Raw genomic sequence first — 23692 nt, 5'->3', positions numbered from 1 at the left:
TTCGTAGATTTTTCATAAAATCCCTACATAATAGTATTTATCATAAAATACTCATTTTTAAATTTTAAATTTTAAATTGTTGTTGACATGTGTAGTGTTGCATAACTTTCTGCATAAAGAATATCGATCAGATGTAGGTAAATTTTCTGTTGAGTTAAATACTCAACAAAATACAACGAATATCAATCAAGTTATTCGTGAAGAGTCTCTAGGAACACAAGAATAAGATAGCAGAAATGCAAATGCTTGGAGAACAAGTACGACAGGAGATACACGGAGATGTTATAGATTTGGATAATTCATAGATCTTTTTTATTTATTTATTACTATTATTATTATGTATGCATTGCAATAAAATTGCTACAATCAATAAACTTTTGAAGTAGTTGTTGTTATTTTTCTTTCAGCTTTATGATTAAAATAATGTTTGTTAACTTTAAATACTCATATATTTTAGAAAATTTGACATTCTATCAAATTTATGTGCATTCTTTTAAAATCCATAAGAAAAGTAAACATAAGAGTTATATAAATGCATTAAAATCTTATCAAATCTTTTGAAATACTGTAAAACTTCTTATTTATGAATTATTTCAAATTCAATTAAATTCCTGGATCAAATACCATTGAAAACCATTAAATTCCTGGATCAAATACCATTGGTTATTTTACTTCAGTTTAAATCATTTATTTTAAACCAAAAATATGCAATTGCAAGACTAAATAATTGGCCCTCTTTTTAACTTCGAAGCGGTCTGTTCAGAAAGGAGTTAGAGAGATTTTTGGTTGGGAAATTCTTTTGGAATCCAAGAACTCGTATAGAGGACATTTTTCATTGATCAATCCTTAACAAATTGCAATTGGCTTTGTCCTACGTTGCTTTAAAATGTCCTAATAGGTTAGTTGAGATTTTTGAGTGATAAAATGTTGATCTTTTCTGATGTTGCATATATTTTTATTAAGGTCAAGTTGTGTGTGATCTGAAATTTTTTTGGTAGGGAAAATCTAGGTGTTTTGGTTTTGCATAATGCTGCTTATTTAGCATTGTTATTGGTAGATTTCTCCCGTGATGGTTGAGAAAGTCCGTAAGATCTTACCTTTGTATTAATATATAATATTTCGAGTGAAAAAGAGTATTGAGTAAGATTTTTGTAAACTATTACGATCTAAATCTCCGGTGGGTCTAAAGTTTTGATTGGTAGAATTGATAACAAAACAAGGTAAGTATACTAGTATATATTCATAAATGTAACTAGATCTCGATCTGCGCAACCGTGCAAATTTTTGTTTTCATTTATTTTTATATAAATATTTTGTTTTCAATTCTAAATTGGTATATATTATAATATATATGTATCTATCAATTTTTAATTTTTTCATGGAATAGATTGTTTCAAATTTTCACATGTATTTGTATCTTCTTCTATATATATATATATTTTTGGATTATTAAAATCGTAACTATATATATAAGATTAGTAAAATATTATTTTATTGTCATATTCAAAGATATTGTAATATTTCACAAATTTAGAAAGTTTTTAAAAAATTAAACTTTTCGCTTCATAGATTTATATTATCGAGTAAATAATTAAACATTTGGTTTTTGTTTAATTTTTATGATAAACTATATAGTTTAAAGTTTGTTTTCATTGGTTTAAAGTAGTAAAGATTAATCATTTTTAGATAATATGATTTTTGTTATTTAAAAAAAAATATTTATAATTTTAAAAGTTAACATCGACAAATATTTAAATATTTAATATATAGAGGTATAGTATTACAATATTAAATTATATCTATTTAATTTATATTATCTATAAATCCAATGGATCATCTATTGTTTAAATCCAATTATTGATAGCCCAATAAAAATTTATGGTAGGCCCAAAATTTAAATGATAAGATTAGAGACTAAATGTAACATGACTTTCTAGGAATATGTCTATTAGATCCATTTTTTAAAAAATCACACATGAATCAAGGTTGCGACTTATGTTTTAATATATAAGATTAGTAGGATGATTAGTAGAACAGTTGAGTTGATAGTTCGTATATAAAATTATCATATAAAATTAATATATGATATATTATTTTATTTCAGAATAATATAGATATATTTAATTATATTTGAATGTGAAATATTTTTATTTTATTTTTATTATTTTTTAAATGTAAATATTCTACTAAAAATTTTGTATGAAAACATTGGTGAAGAGCATTTGGATAATCTAAAGGTATTAAAAGATTTTCTAAAATTTGTTGATTGTATAATAAAGAGCATATGCTTATGCTTTCCCAATCAAACCCTAAACCTAGTAATTTTAAGCCCTACTATAACTAATTTAAGTTAGGCCTAATCATTTTAGGCAGTTCTGCTATTAAAGCTAGAATTCTAGATAAATTTTGATGTAGACTATATTTAAGCAAATCTACCAGTTATATCAATATCAATTTACTTATATCATGTGATTTTATAACTATTTAGATAAAAGGGAATATAAGCAGATTAATTAGAATATTTTAATAATTATTTTGGATTATATGAGTAATTTTCTCTAAAAGTTAAAATTGCTTTTGCATTATTTGACATTTTGTCACAAAAGCTTAACAACCAAAGGGCCCAATGAAGATATTCTTATCTCCATAGATAAAGTTATAAGCTTTACTTCATTTTTGTATTATTTATTACCAATGGGCAATGGTACCGACTAAACTATGCTCTGGACCTAATTGAAGAAATTAAGGACCTGGTAGACAAAAAAAACCTGTTGACTATACCAAATATTAAGAAGTGAGTTGCCTAAAGACGAAATTAAAAATAAAAAACTTAGGAGACAAAGAAAATGAGTGCATTTAAGAAAGGGACAGTGTGTTGTTGCACATGTTATCATGTGCTTTCAAAACTTGCGTCATTTTTATATACGTCTAATCCAGCCTCTAATTATTTTCTAATTACAAAAATCAAAATCATTAGTTCTCACCTCATGTGTTTTTTTTTTGTAAAAGATTAGTTCTCATTTGTTGGTTCTATTTATAATATCAGGTTTCCTTCTTTAACAGTATGTGGTTTAATCAAACTAATGATTTTCGATTTCAAGAATAATCGGATTTTATATGGTTTTATCAAACTTATTTGAATCATTACGAGAACAAGCCAAATGTATTTCTAAATTTTTTTTTATAGTTAGTAAAGATTGTATGAAAATCATGATGCAAAGAAATGAATGGCTACATATGCAAAACTACATATACAGTAAAAACTCTATAAATTAATAATATTATAACTATGATAGTTTATTAATGTATAAAATTATTAATTCATTTTTTTTTCTTTTTTATATTTATAGTTTCAAATATTTTTACTTAAGAAGATAAAAATATTATATTTCACAATATTGTATATATTATTTAAAATTTATAGATTTGAATTTATTTTAGTTAAATTATTTGATATATTTGATATATGTTAAATATGTATGATACAACACAAATACTTTTTTATATGTAATCATATAATTAACACAAAAATATTGGAATTAAAAGTAAAATTATAGATGATATTTTATTTTGAATACAAATAAAAAATAAATACTTTATTTATGTTTATATAAAATTATATATAATAATTATTAATTTATGGTTTTAATAAAACTATATATTTAACTAAAAGTTTTTAAAATATTATTATATTATTATTTTATCAAATTATGTTATATTTTATCAAATTATGTTATATTTTATATTATCTGATTTGAAATCAGGAAAAATTATTAATTTATAATATTTATTAACTTATCAAATATTAATTTATAAAATTTTTAATTTATTTATTAAATAACTGTACTCCACTAATACAATACACGCAACATACATATATTCTATAAGTGGACAGCTGTATGTATATAACATAATGCATGATGGATCATGACGAGGATGTGGCATGCAGATAAAGGTGTTGCTGTTCTTTCTCTGGTGCCACCTAGTATCAATAATGTCGCAATGTGCAATAAATACATTATTATCCGTTACTGTATAATAAAAACAAAATTTTACACAATTTACTCAACTCACAATTTCACATTTCAGAAGCCATCACCCTTGTTGACAAAAAAAAAAAAAAAAGCCATCACCCTTGTGTCTTATGACTAGAGTAAGACACAAACTTTCTCTTTTTGTATAAATGATTTATTTCCTGGGATTATGTTCTTTCTGGCTCTAAATAAAATGACAAAATTTTACTATACAGAAAATATATGAATGATTTAGTATAGATGTCAACTATAAAAACTTATAAAAAATTTCTTAAATTCTTAAAATGAAGAATCGACTATTATTAATTTTCAACTTAAATTCATAACCAGTGATCCAAAAAAATCATGTGGCCCCAATACAAACAACAAATGCTTACTACATCTATCCATAATAAACTCATGCAAACCACCATGTGCAAGGATTTTGGTTCAACTTTAACAAGAACTGTCATGCAACGGTACATGAACTTGCCCAACGGATCAATACACTCCTTCATAACTCTAACTTACATGCTTGTAAAATAATTCACGAGCAACAATAACCTAGAAAAGATGGTCGATGATCTATACAAGATCTTTCAGCATCAAGTTGAACTTCTGCTTAGAGACATAGCACACTTTAATTAGAAAAAAGTATCCATCTCTTAATACAACACCACAACAACTATCTCTTCCTTCAAAAAAAACATGCTATCCAATGATGATATATATTAGCACCTAAACCAAGTATCAATGCAGAACCATGGAGTAATTACTGTCCCGAGCATGACACAAGTAAAATAAGAGGAGGATTCAACATACAAATCCAAACATTCTTAAAAACACGAATCCCGATTCACAAAACTTGAAAAAACGATAAGGATGACAAACAATATCATAAACCAATTAAAGAAACAAGAGAAAATAATCATGGGAGATACCACAAATGATCCATAGACAAATCCGAAGGAATGGCAGTATTGACATGGCTATACATCTCCAGTATCTCCATCCTAAAATTAAAATTGGTCAATATTCCGAGAAAATGGGATCCAAGTCAAGTGGCAGAAAGATGAAAGCATTAAAGTATTTTTTAAACAAACCGATGGTGCAAATTCTATTTCATAATTTTATGCTCATAAGAAAGAAGACAACACGCTTATAAAGCATACCGATAAAATATATCATCTGTTTTGACCATGCTCCCTCAAAATGACTTAAGAGATCATATATAGTCGCTCCTAGAACTTTTAACGAGATATCTCTTACTAAATTTTTTTATGGTCTAGATCAGGGTAATCCAGAAAACCTCTAAGAAGCGACAGTCTGCTCACTCCATCCATGCACCTGCTGTGAAGATATGATTATGGTCGGTCATAAGACATAAGTTATCTTTAGACTTCATTCACGAAATCGAGAGATAAAAGACAAACTATTGGAGATAGTTAATTCAGAAGCAATTTTTCATATTTAGAGCAAAACGCCAACCTTCTCTCTTCTACTTAAACGACATTCGGTCATCGGGTCATATTTTCTTCCTATCTTTCGATAAAATGGAAAACTTTTAATAAAAACGAGATCTTTTCATATTTCCGGACATGAAAAGATTTAACATAAATTTTGAACAAAATTACCAGTAAAAGAGACTCATAGACCTAGAAGATGATAGACTATTATTTACTTTCGACTACAAAAACAAGTAACTATAACTTGGGTTTCATGCTCTATTGATCAATAAACATTATTTTGATATTTTTTTGTTTTATTACATTATTTCATGTTTTCGAAGTATCACGAAAAACTATGTTTTATTTTATCGTAACTTAAATTTAAAATTGTAATTAAGATAATTTAATTAATAATAAAATAATTGGTTTTAATAGTTAAAATTAATCTATAGAATCAAAGTATTTTATTTTAAAATATTAAATATTTTCCAAAATATTTTTCATTTTAAAGCTAAAATTATCGATTCTTTTTATATCAGATTTAAACTCTCCACCTAATAACATTTACTACAGACTAAAGATTTTCAAAGTCACGCAAGAAATTAAAGAGACGTTGGGGTGTCTACTAAAAGAAAGGATGGGATGTCTATTAAAAATCAAGGACACATAGAAAAACACCTACATTACATATGCCTTACTGCATTAAAAAGAAAAGCACTTTTCACTCAACATTAAACTAATAAAAGTTAATCAACCCATAAAAAAAAAGCAAGCGAGGAAAAAAAAAAGCTTTAGATGGAATCTACTTAATATCTCACTTATTAAGTTTCACATTGAAAAGTGTAGCAATCAACCTTTATATTCTACAAGTAAAGTGGTCACAGACTGTAAAACCAGTTTTTGTGTTTTGTTTTCTTCCTCTCTACATTCTTCCAAAACTGATAACAGATCAGAAAACATCCTTCCTTGTTTATTTTTATATGAATCTTGGGTGAAGGCTTTGTAAAGTTTTGGTCTTTTCGAGAGAAGCAATGTTTAAGTCATGGAGGAACGACAAGAACAAGATCAAAGCTGTGTTCAAGCTTCAGTTTCAGGCAACTCAGGTCTGTGTTTGTTTTGTCTCTCTTTAAATCCAGAAACCCAATAACCAGACAATGGGTGTTGACTAGATCTATCAAAGTTTCAAGATTTGTGAAAAATAAAAATGTGTGAAGGTACCAAAGCTGAAGAAAGCAGCTTTGATGATCTCATTGGTACCTGATGATGTTGGGAAGCCAACCTTTAAGCTGGAGAAAGCTGAGGTTAAGGAAGGGATCTGTTCATGGGAGAATCCAATCTATGTCTCAGTGAAGCTTATTAAAGAACCCAAATCTGGGATTGTTCGTGAGAAGATTTACCATTTCGTTGTTGCAACAGTGAGTGAATTCAACAACAAAATGTCTTTTCGAGTTCTTGTTGAAAAAAAAAAACAAGAGAAGACTTTTTGACCTTTTGTTTTCTCTCTTTTCCAAAAATGGTTTTCAGGGTTCTTCCAAATCTGGATTTCTAGGAGAAGCTTCGATTGATTTTGCTGATTTTCTTACGGAAGCAGAGCCGTTGACTGTCTCATTGCCTCTTAAATTTGCCAACTCTGGTGCTGTCTTGAATGTAACCTCTCTTCTGTTCTCTTTTTAAAGTATTGAGAAGGTTCCAAGATGATATAGTAAAGATGTTTGTGTGTTGGTGGGTGCAGATAACAATTGAGAAGATCCAAGGAGCAAATGATCCAAGGTAACATAGTTTGTAAATTAATTATCAGTTTACCTGTTAAGAAGAGACTCTTGACTTGCAAACTTCTTGCAGACTTATTGAGGAAAACAAAGACCAAACACTCTCCAATGAGGATAGCTTCAGAAGTCTACCTAGCAATGATGACTTGGAGGGGTATAACCAAGATGTAAGGGTTCTTCTTGGTTCAGAAACTGTCTCAAAGTCCTTTTGAATTGAATGTTTTGTATTGTTTTTGCAGGAAAGGAGCTTGGATGTAAACACGGCCAAGAACGTTGGTCTAGGAGGTTCCTTTGACTCCATTGGCGAATCAGGGTGGATGGATGGTTCAGACGGGAACCCACGCTTGCCTCAACGGCACAACTCAGTTCCGGCAACCAAAAACGGGCACAGGAGGTCGAACACAGACTGGTCAGCTAGCTCAACATCAGACGAAAGCTACGTCGAGTCAAGAAACAGCCCCGAGAACAGTTTCCAGAGAGGATTGTCCCTTGGCACTGACTCAACCGACCCTGTCGAGAAGCTCAAGATGGAGCTGGAAGCTTTGAGGAGGCAGTCAGAGCTATCAGAGCTGGAGAAACAGTCTTTGAGAAAACAGGCGGTCAAGGAGAGCAAACGGATACAAGAGCTCTCCAAGGAAGTTGGCCTTCTCAAGGAGGAATGCGAGAAGCTCAGGGTGGAGAAGAGCAGAGACGAAGCCGATGCCGAAAGCAGAATGAGATGCTTCAGCGAGGACTCGAGTAATATGATCGAGGAGATTAGAGATGAGCTGAGCTGTGAGAGGGATTTGACTAGTAACCTTAAGCTGCAGCTGCAGAGGACGCAGGAGTCTAACTCCAATTTGATCCTCGCTGTGAGGGATCTCAATGAGTTGTTGGAGGAGAAGAAGAATGAGATATCTTCTCTGAATAGTGCTCTAGAAGAGATGGATTCTGGAGACAAGGAGGGTGAAGAGATGGATAAGCTGAAGCAAAGAATCGAAGAGTTAGATTGGGAGCTGGAGTCTTACAGGAGAAAGAACGAAGAACAGGAGATTCTTTTGGATGATCTGACTCGAGAGTACGAGTCCTTGAAGGAGGAAAAGCACAAGCATGTGGAAGTCTCTGATTCCAAGGATGTTATAGAAGAATTAGAAGGGAAACTGAAGCAGCAATCTCTGGAGTACTCTGAATGTTTGATTACAGTTAATGAGCTCGAGAGTCAAGTGAAGGAGTTGAAGAAGGAAGTCGAGGATCAAGCACGAGCGTTCGATGAAGATATGGAGACAATGATGAGGGAGAAAACGGAGCAAGAGCAAAGAGCCATCAAGGCAGAGGAGAATCTGAGGAAGACGAGGTGGAAAAACGCGATAGCTGCGGAGCGGCTTCAGGAGAAATGCAAGAGGCTTTCTCTAGAAATGGAGTCGAAGCTGAGCGAGCACGATAATCTGACAGCAAAGACTTTGGCTGAGGCCAACGAGCTTCGTCTGCAGAACAAGAATCTAGAGGAAATGCGAGAGAAAGAACAAAGAGAGATCACGCAAGAGAGAGAGGTGAAGAAGAGCGTGGAAGAGAAGAGCGAGGCTTTGTCGATGAAAGTCCAGATGCTTGAAGGCGAGGTCCTGAAGCTCACTAAGATGAGGGAAGAATCGAATGCAGCGGCTACTGAGACGGAGAAGATCATCCAAGAGTGGAGGAAAGAAAGAGATGAGTTCGAGAGGAAGTTTGGTTTGGCTAAAGAAGAAGCTAAGACAGTTCAGAGAGAGTTGACTCTCAGTAAGACTTCAAACGATGAGAAAGAGACGAGGCTTGGGAATCTGAAGAGAGAAGTAGAAGGTCTTAGCCTGCAGTACAGTGAATTACAGAACAGCTTTGTTCAAGAAAAAATGGAGAATGAAGAACTGAGGAAGCAAGTATCAACCTTGAAAGTCGATATCCGGAGAAAAGAAGAGGAGATGACTAAGATCCTAGATGCAAGGTATGTAGATATAACAACACTTAAGTAAATTTGTCTGTGTTGAGATTCTAACATGACAGACAATTTTAACAGGATGGAAGCAAGGGCACAGGAAAATGGGCAGAAAGAGGAGAATCTAGCGAAGCTATCAGACGAATTGGCGTATTGTAAGAACAAAAACAGTTCAATGGAGAGAGAGTTGAAGGAGATGGAAGAGAGGTATTCAGAGATAAGCTTGAGATTTGCAGAGGTTGAAGGAGAAAGACAACAACTTGTGATGGCTGTCAGAAACCTCAAGAACGGTAAGAAGTTTTAGTATTCTGTAATGCTAATACAATTTGTTTGTAACATCATAGACGAAGAAGAATAACTATATGAAGTTGTGTGTTGTTAATAGAATTCATTTATCTCATAAAACATTTACTTTCAACTTTGTCAAGAAAATCAGTGGGTTATTTTTTCTGAAATGCATTTTGTCTCTACTAAAAGATTAAATATAAACCCAATTATCAAAAGTTATATGAGCTATGTCCTGCGTATAAGAATTACCTCAATGTCTCAAAGCTTATGGTTCCTTTTTTTCTGGGCAACATGCTTTTAGTTTAAAAAAAAAAAGACTCCACAATATGGTCCATTAATTATGATCTTCAAGAACGTGAATAAAGAATGTGCATGGTTTGTGTTTGCTTCTCTACTTGTCCATACCAGTTTTGTTTGGCTTCCAGATCCATTAACTGCGTAAGATAGAGACAGCAAAAAGAAAAATGGTGTTAATGTAAAGAGCAATCACTGGTATGAACCCAATCTCACTTCTATAGATAGGAATAAGATCATATAGGACAAATACCTATTTTGATCGCTTGGTGTCCATGGCCTAAGGAACTCTAGTATGGTAGGGCTCTTCCTCTTGATATTAAACTCTGGTCACTACACCAGTCCGTAGTGAGGATATCATATCATAATCCATAGAGCCTATAAGCTCCTCAGAGTTAATAACTATAGAAGTCTCTGCATTCATGTATGGGGTTCAATCATTTCAAGAAGAGTAAATAATTATTATCCTTTATATAGTGTGATATATAAATTATTATGATGTTTCAAAAATCTTGTCAAAATGTAAATATCTATAATCAAAATTATTCATGTTACAATAATCTTGATATCATATGAAAAATTGTAAATAAATATTATATTCTTTAATCTAATGACATATTTATTTTAAAATAAATATGATATATCAAAAAAACTTGTAAACATAATTAAATTTTGGAGATATAAAACATCTATAGTATATTAAAAATTATTTACAGAAAGAAATATTATAAAATATAAAGTACATGTTATTTTAGTGTATTTTGTCTTAAATATACATGAATTATAATACCATGTATATACTAAATTTTAAGAAATCAGAAACATAAATATTATAGAAATAATCCTCTAGTTTAATCATAAATTGTAAATATAATAAAGAAATATATCATATATTTTTCAATTTTTGGATGACTTCTCATTAGAAACTTTGAAAATATATAAAATACCATAAAAATGAGTATTTTTATTTTATTTGTTATAAAAATTTTAGTGTGCAAACTTATAATAGATCACATATAAGATTTAAATTCTTTTGTTTGTATTTTTATAATTATAGTAACGATTATATATTATTATCTTATATGTGAATTTGTATAATTGTACTTTTTCATAATATGCTTTAAGAAGTCATAATTTGGTATAATCCATGCCACATTTTTGAGTAAGTGATCATGTTATCATTTTAAAAAATGATTGTAAAGATAACACTTAAAAAAAGGAATTTTTATGTTTATCACTTTTTTATACCATTATTCATGTTTACCATCACTAAAGAGATATTTTCATATAATATCAAGATTATTGTAAGTAGATGATGCGGAAGGAAAAAGAAATTGTTGCTATCAATATGTCACTAGTTTAAAGAATATAATAGATGATGAAATACCATAAAAAAATGACAATCTTGACAGATGTGTGGCATCCTAGAGGCAGACTTATTGAAGTTACTGGTGAAATAGGCACTCCAAAACTTGGTATAAGGCGAGATAAGAAGATAAATGACATTCTTGTTGATGATGTCTGGAGATTTCGACGCTGTCGGGATCCACTTATTCAGAACATGGTTCAGAAGATTGAGAGATTTCCTTTAAATCTCACCGGTGGCAGAGATGAAGCTTTATGGAAGCGTGGGAGTGATGAATTTAGCGCACGATTTATAGCTTGTCAGACATGGCAGCAGTTAAGAGCTCGCAGAAACAGAGTTCCATGGAGTAAGATTGTTTGGTTTAGTCAAGGTGTTCCGCGTTTTGCTTTCATCACATGGCTTGCGCTTCAAGATAGACTTTCAACAGGGCATCATACAAGTATTTGGGGACAAACTCAATTCTGCACCTTTTGTGGTGAACCAGATGAAACTAGGGATCACCTGTTCTTTGCATGCCCGTATACATTTACGCTTTGGTTAAGTGTAGCAGGAAACTTGTTTGGTATTGACCCGGATTCAGACTGAGACATCACCCTATGTCGTCTGCAGATAACAACATATGACCGTCTCACCTACATTTTAGTGAGGCTGGCTTTTTAGGCTACAATTTTTTATGTGTGGAGGGAATAGAATGATAGGAAGCATAACAATGGAGCCAAGTCAGTGGAGCAAGTTGCAAAGCTGATCGACAAAACAATGAGAAATCGTATCACATCTACAAATTATCCTCTTCATCCGAGATTGCGGGGGCTAATGAGCAGATAGTTTGAAGAAATATTTTCAAAATATTTTTTTTGGTTAAGTGGCAAAAGACTCTTATAACATTGTTCTCTATATATATAATAAATAATTATTTAAATAAATTAAAAATAAAAAAAAAAATATTTTTTATGTTTTCGAATTATACTTTTTTCAAATTCAAACTTTTTATAAAAAAAGTTTAAATATTTTTTTGATTTTTTTTTCAAATTTTGTTTTTGAAAATTAAAAATTATTTTTGAAAATATTTTTAAGTATTTATTTATATATTTATTAGAATCTTAAATTTCACATTCCAAAAACTTTACTCTACCGCCCTCAACTTTAAACCCTAAGTCTTGATTAATTAATTTTTTACACTTCATTAAAAATGAAGATTAAAGTGGTTAGTGTAAACATGAAAAAAGTAGTACTACGAATGTTATATTTTTGATAATTTTTCCTAAAAAATCATTTGATAAATCTTGTCGAGAGGAATAATACCCGGCTCCATGAAACTGTTTAGTTAAAAGACCAGAGAAAAACATGCTAAACTAGTTCTACCATTCTACAGCAAAAGCAAAACTACTATGGTGCATGAGAACTTTAAGAACGATCTGTCGTTTTTCTATCTTCGAGACAGCACGCAGTGAGATTTCAAATAGTGTTGGACCTAGTTTATTCGCACCGTCTTCAAAATTCGACCAAAACCAATGTGCCGTTAAATATATTTTAAACAGCACACAGTGCATATGTGAACAAACTACATGATGGGCGGCCAATAAACGTGGACAGACCTTTTAATACAAGTTACGTCGACAGGCTTCTTTAGGTTTAGGATAATGATTTATGACTTTTTTTTTGGGTTCACCCCCTAGGGTGAACCTTTAGGTTCACCAACCAATAGAAAGTTGTTATTTTAGATCTAGTATCTTTTAATTAAGGAAACAAAATAACTTGCCAAATTATATTATGCTTTTAAAATAAAAAATAAAAAATTAAATAAATAAAAATAACAATAGTTCTAAAAAAAGATTATTTAAAAAAAATATTTATTTTTAAGATTTAGAGTTTAGTGTTTAAGATTTATAATTTAGAATTTATCCAAATGTTTAGTGTTTTTCCAAGGGTTTAGGGTTTACCTAAGGGTTTAACTAAGGGTTTAGGGTTTACCCAAGGGTTTAGGGTTTACCCAAGGGTTTAAGGTTTTCCCAAGGGTTTAGGGTTTAGGATTAGAGTTTAGGGTTTAGTGTTTTGTTGACAACATGTTTAGTGTTTTTCCAAAGGTTTAGGGGTTTACCCAAGGATTTAGGGTTTACCCAAGGATTTAGGGTTTAGGATTTGAGTTTAGGGTTTAGTATTAGAGTTTAGGGTTTAGTGTTTTGTTGACAACATTTTTTTTTTTTGAATTCGTTTTTTATATATTATTTTTATTTATTTTTAAATTTTATTTTGAAAAAATAATATAATTTGAAAGTTATTTGGTTTCCTTAATTAAAAGATACTAGATTTAAAATGACAATTTTCTATTGGTTGGTGAACCTAAACCTAGGGGTGAACCCAAGAATAACTCATGATTTATTTGGCAACATAGCCACGTATAAAACAAAGCTCTGAGACGTGGCAGGACCAAACGGACACATCGAACGTGTCAGTATCCTACAGAAGTAGAGAGTTACAAGCCAAAGGGAGATGGTTCGGCCACATGTCATCGCTCTTTCTCCTGTCTCTATTAAACCCTCCTCATGCTTCTTAGAGAAATGCCACAGAGAAAAACAATACACAGAAACAGAGAGAATTTTGTTGATTGATTCCCTTGAAAGAAAACACAGCGTTGGAAAATGGATATGCAGTCACAGATGACACGTCCTTATGATCATGATCAAGCTGAGGATCCAATCAGAATTCACCATTCAGGTATATACATATGCGCAAGTAGATTTTTAATTTCAATATTTCAAAATTTCGAATTCATAACAGAACGAGAGAGAAAACTTGAGTATATTAGTCTTCATTCACTTTAAACTGAGCGTATATTAAATTAAACCAGAAACTAATGTTTACTAAACCAAGCTGATCATATATGTTTATTTGTCTAATATATTGTGGGAACAGAGGAAGAAGAGCATCAAGAGAAAGGAGCAACTAAAGTGTTGAAGAAAGTGAAAGAAAAAGCTAAGAAGATCAAGAACAGTCTTACCAAACATGGTCAGGGTCATGAGCACAATCATGATGTCGAAATAGAAGATGATGATAATGACGAGCAAGACCCACAATTGCACGGCGCGCCAGGTTTGTCCCTTGCCTGAAAAAAAAACATAACGGTTTATGTTCTTATAACATTGACGGTTCTTCTGTTTCATATCTCAATGTGGCACAGTGCATATTCACGGCGGTGTAACGGGCCAACCTGAGTCACTGAGTCATCCCGGAGAAGCTAGTGTTCCGGCACCTGAGGAGATCGTTCCACCAGGGACAAAAGCTTTTCCGGTCGTGTCTTCGGATTACACCAAACCCGTTGAACCTGAGCCATTACGAGAAACCTTGTATAGACACGAGGCAGCGTCTTATCCGGCAGATATTTCGGATAGGGATGAGAGCAGAGAGGCTCATCAGACACCAATGAAGACGCCTGCGTCTCTGTTATCCGCAACAGAGGATGTGACAGGGACGTTTACTCCTGGTGAAGATGAATATCTCGATGGTCAACGGAGAGTCAACGGAGAGAGGCCTAAAGGGTTGGAGGATGATCCAGCTGGTCCAGGAGGAGAGTCGAGTTATCTTAGTGGTGTGACTAATTATCAGTCCAAGGTTACTGATCCCACTCATGCAGGTAAGAACATTCAATGAGGTTTTATTTTTTATTTTTTATTTTTTGCTAAAACAATGAGGTTTTATTTAGGAGCTTAGGATCATGTCCGATTGGTTTATGTTATGAAACTTTAAACTCTTCTTGTGTAGGAGGTGGAGAAGCTGGAGTACCTGAGATTGTTGAGTCTCTCGGTAGGATGAAAGTGACAGATGAGAAACCAGGACGAGGATTTGAAAGTGACTTTCCGACAAGAAGCCATGAGTTTGGTCTGAAGAACGAGTCTGGAACAGGGAAAGATATTCCGGCAAGAAGTGATGATGTGAAAGTCGAGAGTGAGTTGGGAAGCGATTTACCTACGGGGACTCATGATCAGTTCTCACCGGAACTCTCTCCTCCGAAAGAGAGAGATGATTTCTACTCGAAAGGTGAAGAGGCACACGTGGCAAAACCCAGTACCTACACAGAGAAGATAGGTTCAGCGACTTCGTTTGTGACCGATAAAGCTATAGCTGCGAAGAACGCCGTCGCCTCAAAGCTAGGTTACGCCGGAGAAAGCGAGAAGAACCAGAGCTCCGTTGGAGATGAGGCAACTCCTAGATCCGCCACGGGATATGGGCAGAAAGTGGCGGGAACTGTTGCTGATAAGTTGACACCGGTCTACGAAAAGGTTAAAGAGACAGGATCAACCGTGCTGACGAAGTTGCCCCTCTCTGGAGGTGGTAGTGGAGCGGTAGAGAAGCAACCAGTGGAAGGCAAAGGTGTGTTGACTAGAGACTACTTGGCGGAGAAGCTGAGACCTGGAGAAGAAGACAAGGCGTTAGCGGAGGTGATTGCTGAGAAACTTCAGCTCGGAGGAGGAGAGAAGAAGAAGACTATGACCACAAAGGAAGTTGAAGTGACGGTGGAGAAGATCCTTGCTGACCAGACATTGGTGGAAAAAGAACATGGTGAGGCAGAGGAAGCGAAAGTAGGGGGAGGGGGAATGGTGGGGAAGCTTAGAGGAGCTGTCACTTCTTGGCTCGGTGGTACAACGGAGGAAGTGAAGCCCAATTCTTCAGATTCTGTTGACCAGTCTTCACAGTCGCTTGGTTCCACCGTTGGTAAAAGTTCTTTTGTCTCTTTTTTTTTGATCAAAAAGTTCTTTTGTCTTTATTGTGTTATTGATTAACAACATTTTGGTGTATTTTACTACTTCTAATTTGTGGTTTTGCTAATGTTTTGTTGTAATGGTAGGGACTACTGGCTTTCCGGATTCTGGTGGAGCTCTGACCGGGCAGAGGGGACTTCAAGATTCTGGGAACTGAGATTTTGTTTTGCTTTTGAATGTTTGTGTGGTTTCGCTGATGCCTTTGTTTTGCCACTATGTGGTCTTGCTGTAATCCTTGTTTGTGTAAAAAATGAAATAATATATGTGCTTCCTGTTAAGTTTTCACTTACCCGCTAGTGGCCGTAGAGGGTAGAGTATTATAGCTCAAGTGCAAAATAATTCAGAGAGGGTAAATAAGAGTCAGATACTTATTAGGTGTTCCAATCTTATGGTGATTTATGAATTTGAAATTTTTTACATCTAGAAACACTTTCTCACATTCAAATTACATTACAAGACACTTATCACTTGAAATACACTTTCTTTTGTCAAAAATACTCTTATGACCCTAAACTAAAGAAAATCTATCTCCTCTTTTTATTTCATTTATTATTTTTTTTATTCTACTTTATGTTTATATCTACTTTTATCTCAAGTTCTAAAATATTTAAAACAAAAATAATTGTCATAATAAACTATATATACAATTCTCTATCTTTTAAGATACATTTTCATATATATATATTATATATATTAATGTGTAAACAAAACTAAATGTAGATGTGGACACCAAAACGTGAATAACAGAATTATAAATTAGTTGTGGACATTGACATCTTAACAGAATTATAAACTAGTTGTGGACATGGACAATATTCATTCGATTCCATTCATCATCTCACGATCTAAATTCAACTCTAATCAAATTTACATCCATCCACATCATGACAAAGCGCAAATTCCTTAGATCGGAAATCTCTGACAAGCAAGATCTATTACTCTCCGACATAAGGTAAACGCTTCTTTGATTTTTCTCCGCTCATACTCACAATATCATCTCTTTCTCATCTTGATTGAAGTTTAATTACATATAATTTATCAATTGGGCTGAAGAAGCCAAGTGCTTGTGTTAGAGATAACATAGTCCGTGTCTACATTTTATGGTATAATTTTAGTAACATGAGACCATGTCCACATGTTTTATAGTTTTATGGAATCAAAACAGAGAGTTTGTCCACGTTATCTACTATCAACACATTAACATTACATGTCCACACATTACTCATCACTCATCCACACATCACTCGTCCACAAATCACCCAACCACGCATCCCTCGTCCACAAATCACCCATCCACAAGTGTCATTTCCACTAAGGGCAAAATTGTCCACAATCTGTCGCTGGCCCACAACAAAATGTGTCACATGTAAGAAATGTCTCTAGGTGTAATATAAAGTAAAAAATGTCCCTTACTGTAACCAACTCATGAATTTGGAAGATCGTAGCCAACAAAAAGAAAAAGTTATCACAAGTGGTGAGAGTACGTCCAATGGGAAGAACTTTTAGATCGTGTTTTCCATAAAATTATGGACCCCACAATTGCATATGCATATATAATATATACATATACATATATATATATATATATATACATATTTAGAATTTTAATGGGTAGAACCCCGTTAGAAGTGCTCTGACACCAGTATGATAGTTCTTACTAGGCATGCGACTTCGGTTACTTCGGGTCAACTCGGTTCGGTTTCTCGGTTCGTCGGTTAGTTCGGCGTGAGAAAAAGCTGCTGAATAAAACCGAATATAAATTTGGTTCGGTTCGGTATCGGGTTTATTCGGTTTGATTATCTCGGTTTTGAGAATTGGATGAAGCTTGGTAGTGGTGTTCTAAAGATGTGTACGAGAAGCAAATTATCTGTTTGTTGAAGACACGTTAATGGCGGCCAGTAGAGAAAAAGACAAATTAGGGTTGAAACTCAAGAAGAGTAGCACATTAGAAAAAACGTGGGTCATAACATTTGGGCTTTTGGTCTTTTTGGTCAGCAACGGCCTTTGGTCATGTGATGTTATTTAATGATTTCAGTTTTTGAAATTTTTAAAAGATGGGCCATTTCAACTTTATGAAACAGTATAACCCAAATGTTTAACTAGTCTTTCTAGGTTTCGAAAGTGGATCTAGATCGTCGAACGCAGATCAGTTGACGGCTGAGGAAACGAACAATAAATCCTTTTGTTGAGTTTATCACGTGAAAGTTCGAATCGAGAGTTGTAGAAGAAGGAGTCTACTTCATCACGTCCCAGAGAGAATCGGTTAACTGGTCTTGATACAAGAATCTTTTGCATCAGAGGGAAGGAAACAGAAAACAGAGTTACGGGTTTTGGTTTCAGTTAACCGTTCGGTACATCGAACCGAACGGAGCCGAACCAAAAACCGAACACATTTGAGATTTCCGCCGATCGGTTTGTGGGAACCGAAATTCGCACTGTCGATTTCCGTTTAAATAGGGAAACTAGGAAAGCCCTAATTTCCCAGAGGTCTCGGATATCTGCTGATACCACACGCCAAGCAATCAGAACACAAGAATAACAACGATAAAGTATAAGAAATCGAAAAGAGAGCAAAGTAGATCTTATTCCGAATTCGCGTTTGAGCGTTACAACAAGGTAAGAGCATGGGCTACGAGAGCTGTCGGCGAGATTCCTAGTTCTAAAACCCTAAGACGGCAATAACCTAGTTGAGTCGCAGCTCGAATAACAAAAACGGAAATATGCTTAATTGCTCTAAGTGCTAAGTTTGCTCTCCAAAAAGGTCCTCCCATGACTCTCGCCTAGGACTCCTTATATACTGGCTCCTAGGTCGGTTTACGCTTTTCCTCTTCTGCCCTTAAGCCGTCATAGCATAAAAATGGAGATATTTCATTTTTTCCGATCTTCGTAATTATCTTCAAAATTTCATATTTATCCGCGGAAACTTGACATTTATCTTTCCTTGCGAACCAAGCATAAACCATCCTACGGTTTATGGGCTTTTGGTTAAGAAATCGTAAGTAGGTTTCGAGTCACGTCTTAGGTCTATTTGGGCTGTTGTTTGACTCGAAACGTTTATTACGGCTTCTTTCGATAAAAACGAACTTTCTTCGGTTTTTATCGTAAAGTTCTATTGATGACTTCAAATGACGAGAAACATGAAATGGGTTGGCTACGGTCTTCGGGAGATAGCATTAAAGAGTAGACGAGAATGCATGGATTCGTGTCGTATCGATTTTTAAGAAAGCACGGTCGTTACGTAGCGACTGAGCTTCGGTGAGAGCTCGGTCGCTACGTAGCGACCGAGCCATGTACATGCTCGGTGCTACGTAGCGACCGAGCTTCAAGGAGAGCTCGGTCGCTACATAGCGACAGAGCTTCGGGGAGAGCTCGGTCGCTACGTAGCGACCGAGCTTTGGTGAGAGCTCGGTTAGCGACCGAGCCGTGTACGTGCTTGGTCGCTACGTAGCAACTAGCTTTTGCGCTGGTTCCTATGCGACAACCTTGTTCGAGTCTTTCTCCAATTTTTCGTGAATATGTTTTCTCCTTTAGATTCTTCGCAAAAATAAATCTTTTTCTAAGATTTATTTTTTGTAAAATGGTTCATGCCGATTTTTACGGACTTTCAGACATTGATTCCATCGTGACCGATTTTGACCCCAACAGTTAGCCCCCCAGCTCGTTAGAACCATGAGCTTCTAGCGTGAGGTTTTAGCGAGTGGCTTGGCAAGTTAGGTGATTTAGGTGGAATTAATGGTCGAAAAGGTTCGTGGTAAGTGGTCTTCTCGCTCTTCTAAGAGTAGAAAGCGATAAGATTGGGGCTGCGCCTTATGACGGCTGCCTACGTATCCTTGTTGAAGGGATCAAGCCTTTTGTAGTTCGTCTTGGAGTTAAGGTTCTTATGACTTGTTTTCCAGCGAGACCTTTACGGTCTAGTTTTTATGTAGCGGTTATCAGGCGTGTTGCTGCCGATGGCATTTTATATGGGTGTAGTAGGAAGACTACGAGTTGTCATCTCGTAATCTAACTCTGTGTGAACTGCTATATCTGTGATCTGTTTTGAGAGTTTTCTGCAGTGTGTAAATCTTGCGGGATTTCTGAAGACGCTCGAATATTGGCAAAGAGACAAATTTTGGGATCTCGTATCAAGGTTTTTGATACTATGCCTAGAGATGTTAGAGACCAGTGCGCTGGGTTTAGGGCAAGACCTAGGTTTACTCCTGGTTTTAGAGGGTGCGATGACTAATTCGACTTACATATCCCGTTTCAGTTTCATCCTGATTCCATACCGATTTAAAGTCCGCGATAGGTTCTCGGCTTATACGACTTGTATGTCTGGAACCGAGCATCTCTCCAAGGACAATTTTTAAGCCTCTTGGAAGTGCTGACCAAAAATTTTGGGTTTCTTTTATAGCGCTATTATCCTTGTGTCGGATGTATGAGAGTCATCTCCACGAGATGGCTAAGTCTGTTTAGGACGTTAAGAGTTCGTTGTTATCAGCAACAAACTTAATGGTAAAAAATACCGTTTTGAGTCTTCGCGAAGGATATGTTTTGAGAAGATATTAGTGCGTATGACTGTCCGGTCTTCCAAGAAAGTGTTTTTATCGAGGAAGAAAATTTCGTCGAAGAACAAATCTTCAGGCGTCTGCGAAGTCTCGTGAGGCTGAAGATTTATTATTCTTTCGTATGCCGTGTTTCGTGCTTGAAATGTTCACTGGCTTGAAGATGTTTTGTGATGTTGCAAGGGTTTAGTCTTAGCCCTGCGTTTGAGAAACGTTCTTGTTTGACTGCGGATGTTCGCAGCCAAAATTGTTGTTCCTGTTTGGATGCTAATAATTTGATTTGCGATCGAGGAATTAGGACTGAGGTGTCGCGTAATTTTTTTCCATGGGAAGAAGCGTTTTCCTTCATAGTGCTTTGTGAAGTGTTGGCTTTCCGAGATTTATTTCGTGCATTTTTGAGGATATTTCGTATAGCTCTAGAAGCTTTGTTACAAATTTTTCCTTACATGCCGCGTATTATGGGTAAAACGTTGCGGGCTTAAAGTGCATTGTGGAGCGTATTGAACTCGGTCAATTTTTGAAAAGTTTAGATCTTCCTTTAACTATTTGGTTGTAAGGACTGAGTTTCGTTACGAAGAATTTATCATATGACTTCCGACTGTAGGCTATACGATAATTATTTTCTTAATAGTCACACGATGTTTTTAGACAAATCGTAGATTGTCGTTTAGCCGTTAAGTGATGGAGCTATGGTTTCTCAAATAGTTTGGCTTGGCGTGAGGGATGTGTTCACTCAGATAGCCAAGGATGTTGTAGGTCAAGGATTAGACCATGGTACTTTAACATTTAAGGTCATGTTAGTTTACGATCGTCCTTAAAGGGGATGGTAAATATTGGTTTGGACCTTTAGTGGAAGGCGTAATTGACCGAGGGCCAAAGAGCGCTTGTCAAGATTGATAGGCCAAGTTTGCCGGGGTTATTCATGCTAATATGGCCGATAGTCGTAGAAAACGATTCTCCGCTCTAGGTTTCAGTTATACGACGAATATTTCGTATTATGTGACCTATAGTCTTATGAAAATCGAATTTTTTTTGCCTGAGGAAGACGAAGCCCAAGAGGTTTGCTACATAACCAGTGTGGAGTCAGTGGCGGGACGATTGCCTTCTCGGATGTGACTGAGGGAAAAGAAAAGCAGCAGCCGGCGAGCCGCATGGTCCTTCATAAAGCCTGTTATGTTAACTTTAGAAAGTTTCTTCGTAAGACTTGGTCTGATTGTACGAAAGATTTTTGGCGTAAGTAACGGGGACCAGTTTTACGAAGGTTGTAGATCGGTGATATGTAAACATATGTTAAAGTAGCGTTGTTTTTGTGGGTTTCACAAGAAACGTTTCTGCTGTGATTTCGATCCTAGGTGAAAGTTTCTTGGAGTTACTCATGGAGTGTTACCGAAGTTTATTTCATTACGATCTAGTTGCAGAACATTTTTCATAGGTTTTATGAAAGGATTCTCATGACACATTCGTTTCTGGAACGAATTGGTCGACCAGAGGTGGATCTAGCCACCATCGGGAGGATCTTTGTGCACAATGCTACATCTATTCTCGAGTTTTCTTCGTCACAAATGTTTTCGATGCTTTTCCGTGACTCACTTGGTACAACGGAAACTGAAAGAAATGCTTTGGTGATTGAAGATTTCTCGTAGAAATTTTTAAACGAAACTGGCTTTCTAAAACTGGAAAGGGCTTCAATACTTTGGTTAATCGTCTAGTTTCAGTTTGATATTGGTATATGTTTTCTGTACGCATGATTGCGACAAGAAATGATGTATAGTTTTTGAGATTATGTTCATGATCGTCTGGATATGTTGCTAGCGTTTAGACGAATTTTTGATTGTCGTTTGTCTATTTGAGACTATTTGCTTTGACAAAATCGTTTTCTTGACGATTTGCAAAAGTTTTTGAAGTTTGGGAGTATACGAGTATAGTATACGTACCTACTCCCTTTTTTTACGAAAGAAAATAGTTGAACTGATACTTTGAAGGGTTGTGTACGTTTCTTCTTCTAAGGTTTGAAATGATCAATAATCATGTACAATTTAAAGACGACGCTTGGACTGTGATTTCGTTTGTTTCCACTTTGACGACTTGGAATATGTCGGTTATGAGAAAATTGCTAGAAACGAATCGGTTTTAAGACGACGTTCATGTCTCTAGTTTTTTCTCTCTTTAGGAAGCGAGCTTGATATGCGTGGTGATCGTTTCTTGATTTTCAGAGAGTTTAGATAGGTTTGCAAGATCTGGCTGAACAGTTATGGAATGATATATCGAGACAAGAAAAATCGCCTAAGACTTAGTTTGCTAGACTATCCATCTAGGTTTTACGTTCCCTAAAGTTCTAAGGCAGTCTCAAAGGTGTTTTTATTTCTTAGTAATTTCCTACGAAAATTCCAAGTCTGATTTCAAAAATTTCAAGTCGGAAATACCTTAGTTCTCTCGAAGACGCAGTTTTGTCTCTTCTCAGTTTTGCTTGCTTATTTCCCCTTCCTCTTCTCGTGTATGTTCGCCATTTTTGATATTGGTCTTTATCCTTTAAACTTGACAATTATCTTCCGAACTTGGCTGTTATCTTCTCCTTAGATACGACGTCAATTTTTATAAAAAGGTTCAACGTAATCGTATAGTTGAGGCGGCTAAGGTGTTAAGTTAACCGTTGCCGTTTTATACGATTAATCTGAATCCAAGCGAGAAAACAAGTCATTGCGGTTTTTTTATCGTAAAGTTTCAATGGTAACTCCAATTAAGACGAAACAAGAGACGTATCGATCGAGATTTGAAGAATACAAAGATGGAGGTAAGGTCGAGTAGGAGTAAGTTAAGGAGTTTAGACGAGTCTTACTTGTTTTTGTCGTAAAATCTCAACGGAAACTCCGATTGAGACCAACCAAAAAGTGTTTCAATGAGGATTCAAAAGAGAACCTAAAGGAGGACCTTTCTGAGGCCTGACAGGTCGCTATGTAGCGAGTGAAGGTCTGACAGGTCGCTACATAGCGAGTGGAAGCAAGCCAAGAAGAGTCCTACTTGTTTTCGTCGTAAAATCTCAACAGAAACTCTGATTGAGACGAAACGAAAAGCGTTTCGATGAGGATTCAAAAGAGAACCTAAAGGAGGACCTTTCTGAGGCCTGACAGGTTGCTATGTAGCGAGAGAAGGTCTGACAGGTCGCTACGTAGCGAGTGGAAGCAAGCCAAGAAGAGTCCTACTTGTTTTCGTCGTAAAATCTCAACGGAAACTCCGATTGAGACGAAACGAAAAGCGTTTCGATGAGGAT

At 34.9% G+C, this 23692-nt stretch overlaps 3 protein-coding genes and 1 long non-coding RNA gene across 6 annotated transcripts; 3 read left to right on the top strand and 1 right to left on the bottom strand.

The window, feature by feature from the left end:
* The first annotated feature begins 6297 nt into the window (after positions 1–6297).
* Positions 6298–9630, top strand: LOC106418346 (myosin-7). The gene is made up of 7 exons (XM_013859036.3): positions 6298–6564; positions 6676–6876; positions 6986–7108; positions 7194–7231; positions 7304–7397; positions 7470–9184; positions 9257–9630. Exons 1-7 carry the CDS (start codon positions 6493–6495, stop codon positions 9477–9479), a joined length of 2466 nt encoding a protein of 821 aa, XP_013714490.2. The 5' UTR covers positions 6298–6492; the 3' UTR covers positions 9480–9630.
* A 1523-nt stretch (positions 9631–11153) lies between these two features.
* Positions 11154–11708, top strand: LOC106416874. Its single transcript, XM_013857759.2, has one exon. The coding sequence runs from the start codon at positions 11154–11156 to the stop codon at positions 11706–11708; it is 555 nt and encodes a 184-aa protein (XP_013713213.2).
* A 1617-nt stretch (positions 11709–13325) lies between these two features.
* On the bottom strand, positions 13326–14494 carry LOC125581689. 2 transcript variants are annotated; one of them, XR_007319346.1, is made up of 3 exons: positions 14332–14494; positions 14122–14226; positions 13326–13672 (listed from the first exon to the last, which is right to left on the bottom strand). It is a non-coding gene; the product is annotated as an uncharacterized LOC125581689 (long non-coding RNA). The 2 variants fall into 2 exon arrangements; XR_007319345.1 differs by having other exon boundaries at positions 13387–13669.
* Positions 13669–16160, top strand: LOC125581688 (low-temperature-induced 65 kDa protein-like). Of its 2 annotated transcripts, XM_048747543.1 has the most exons (6): positions 13673–13838; positions 14037–14213; positions 14302–14754; positions 14883–15131; positions 15162–15833; positions 15967–16160. In XM_048747543.1, the coding sequence occupies exons 1-6, from the start codon at positions 13763–13765 to the stop codon at positions 16035–16037; spliced, it is 1698 nt and encodes a 565-aa protein (XP_048603500.1). In that variant the 5' UTR covers positions 13673–13762; the 3' UTR covers positions 16038–16160. The 2 variants fall into 2 exon arrangements, with proteins under 2 accessions (XP_048603499.1, XP_048603500.1); XM_048747542.1 differs by having other exon boundaries at positions 13669–13838; positions 14883–15833.
* Positions 16161–23692: the final 7532 nt, after the last annotated feature.

Source organism: Brassica napus, chromosome C2, assembly GCF_020379485.1.
Source record: "Brassica napus cultivar Da-Ae chromosome C2, Da-Ae, whole genome shotgun sequence".
In the NCBI taxonomy this organism is placed as follows: Eukaryota; Viridiplantae; Streptophyta; class Magnoliopsida; order Brassicales; family Brassicaceae; genus Brassica; species Brassica napus.
Note: the sequence above shows the minus strand (reverse complement) of the source record. Positions and strands in the feature narration are given on the sequence as shown.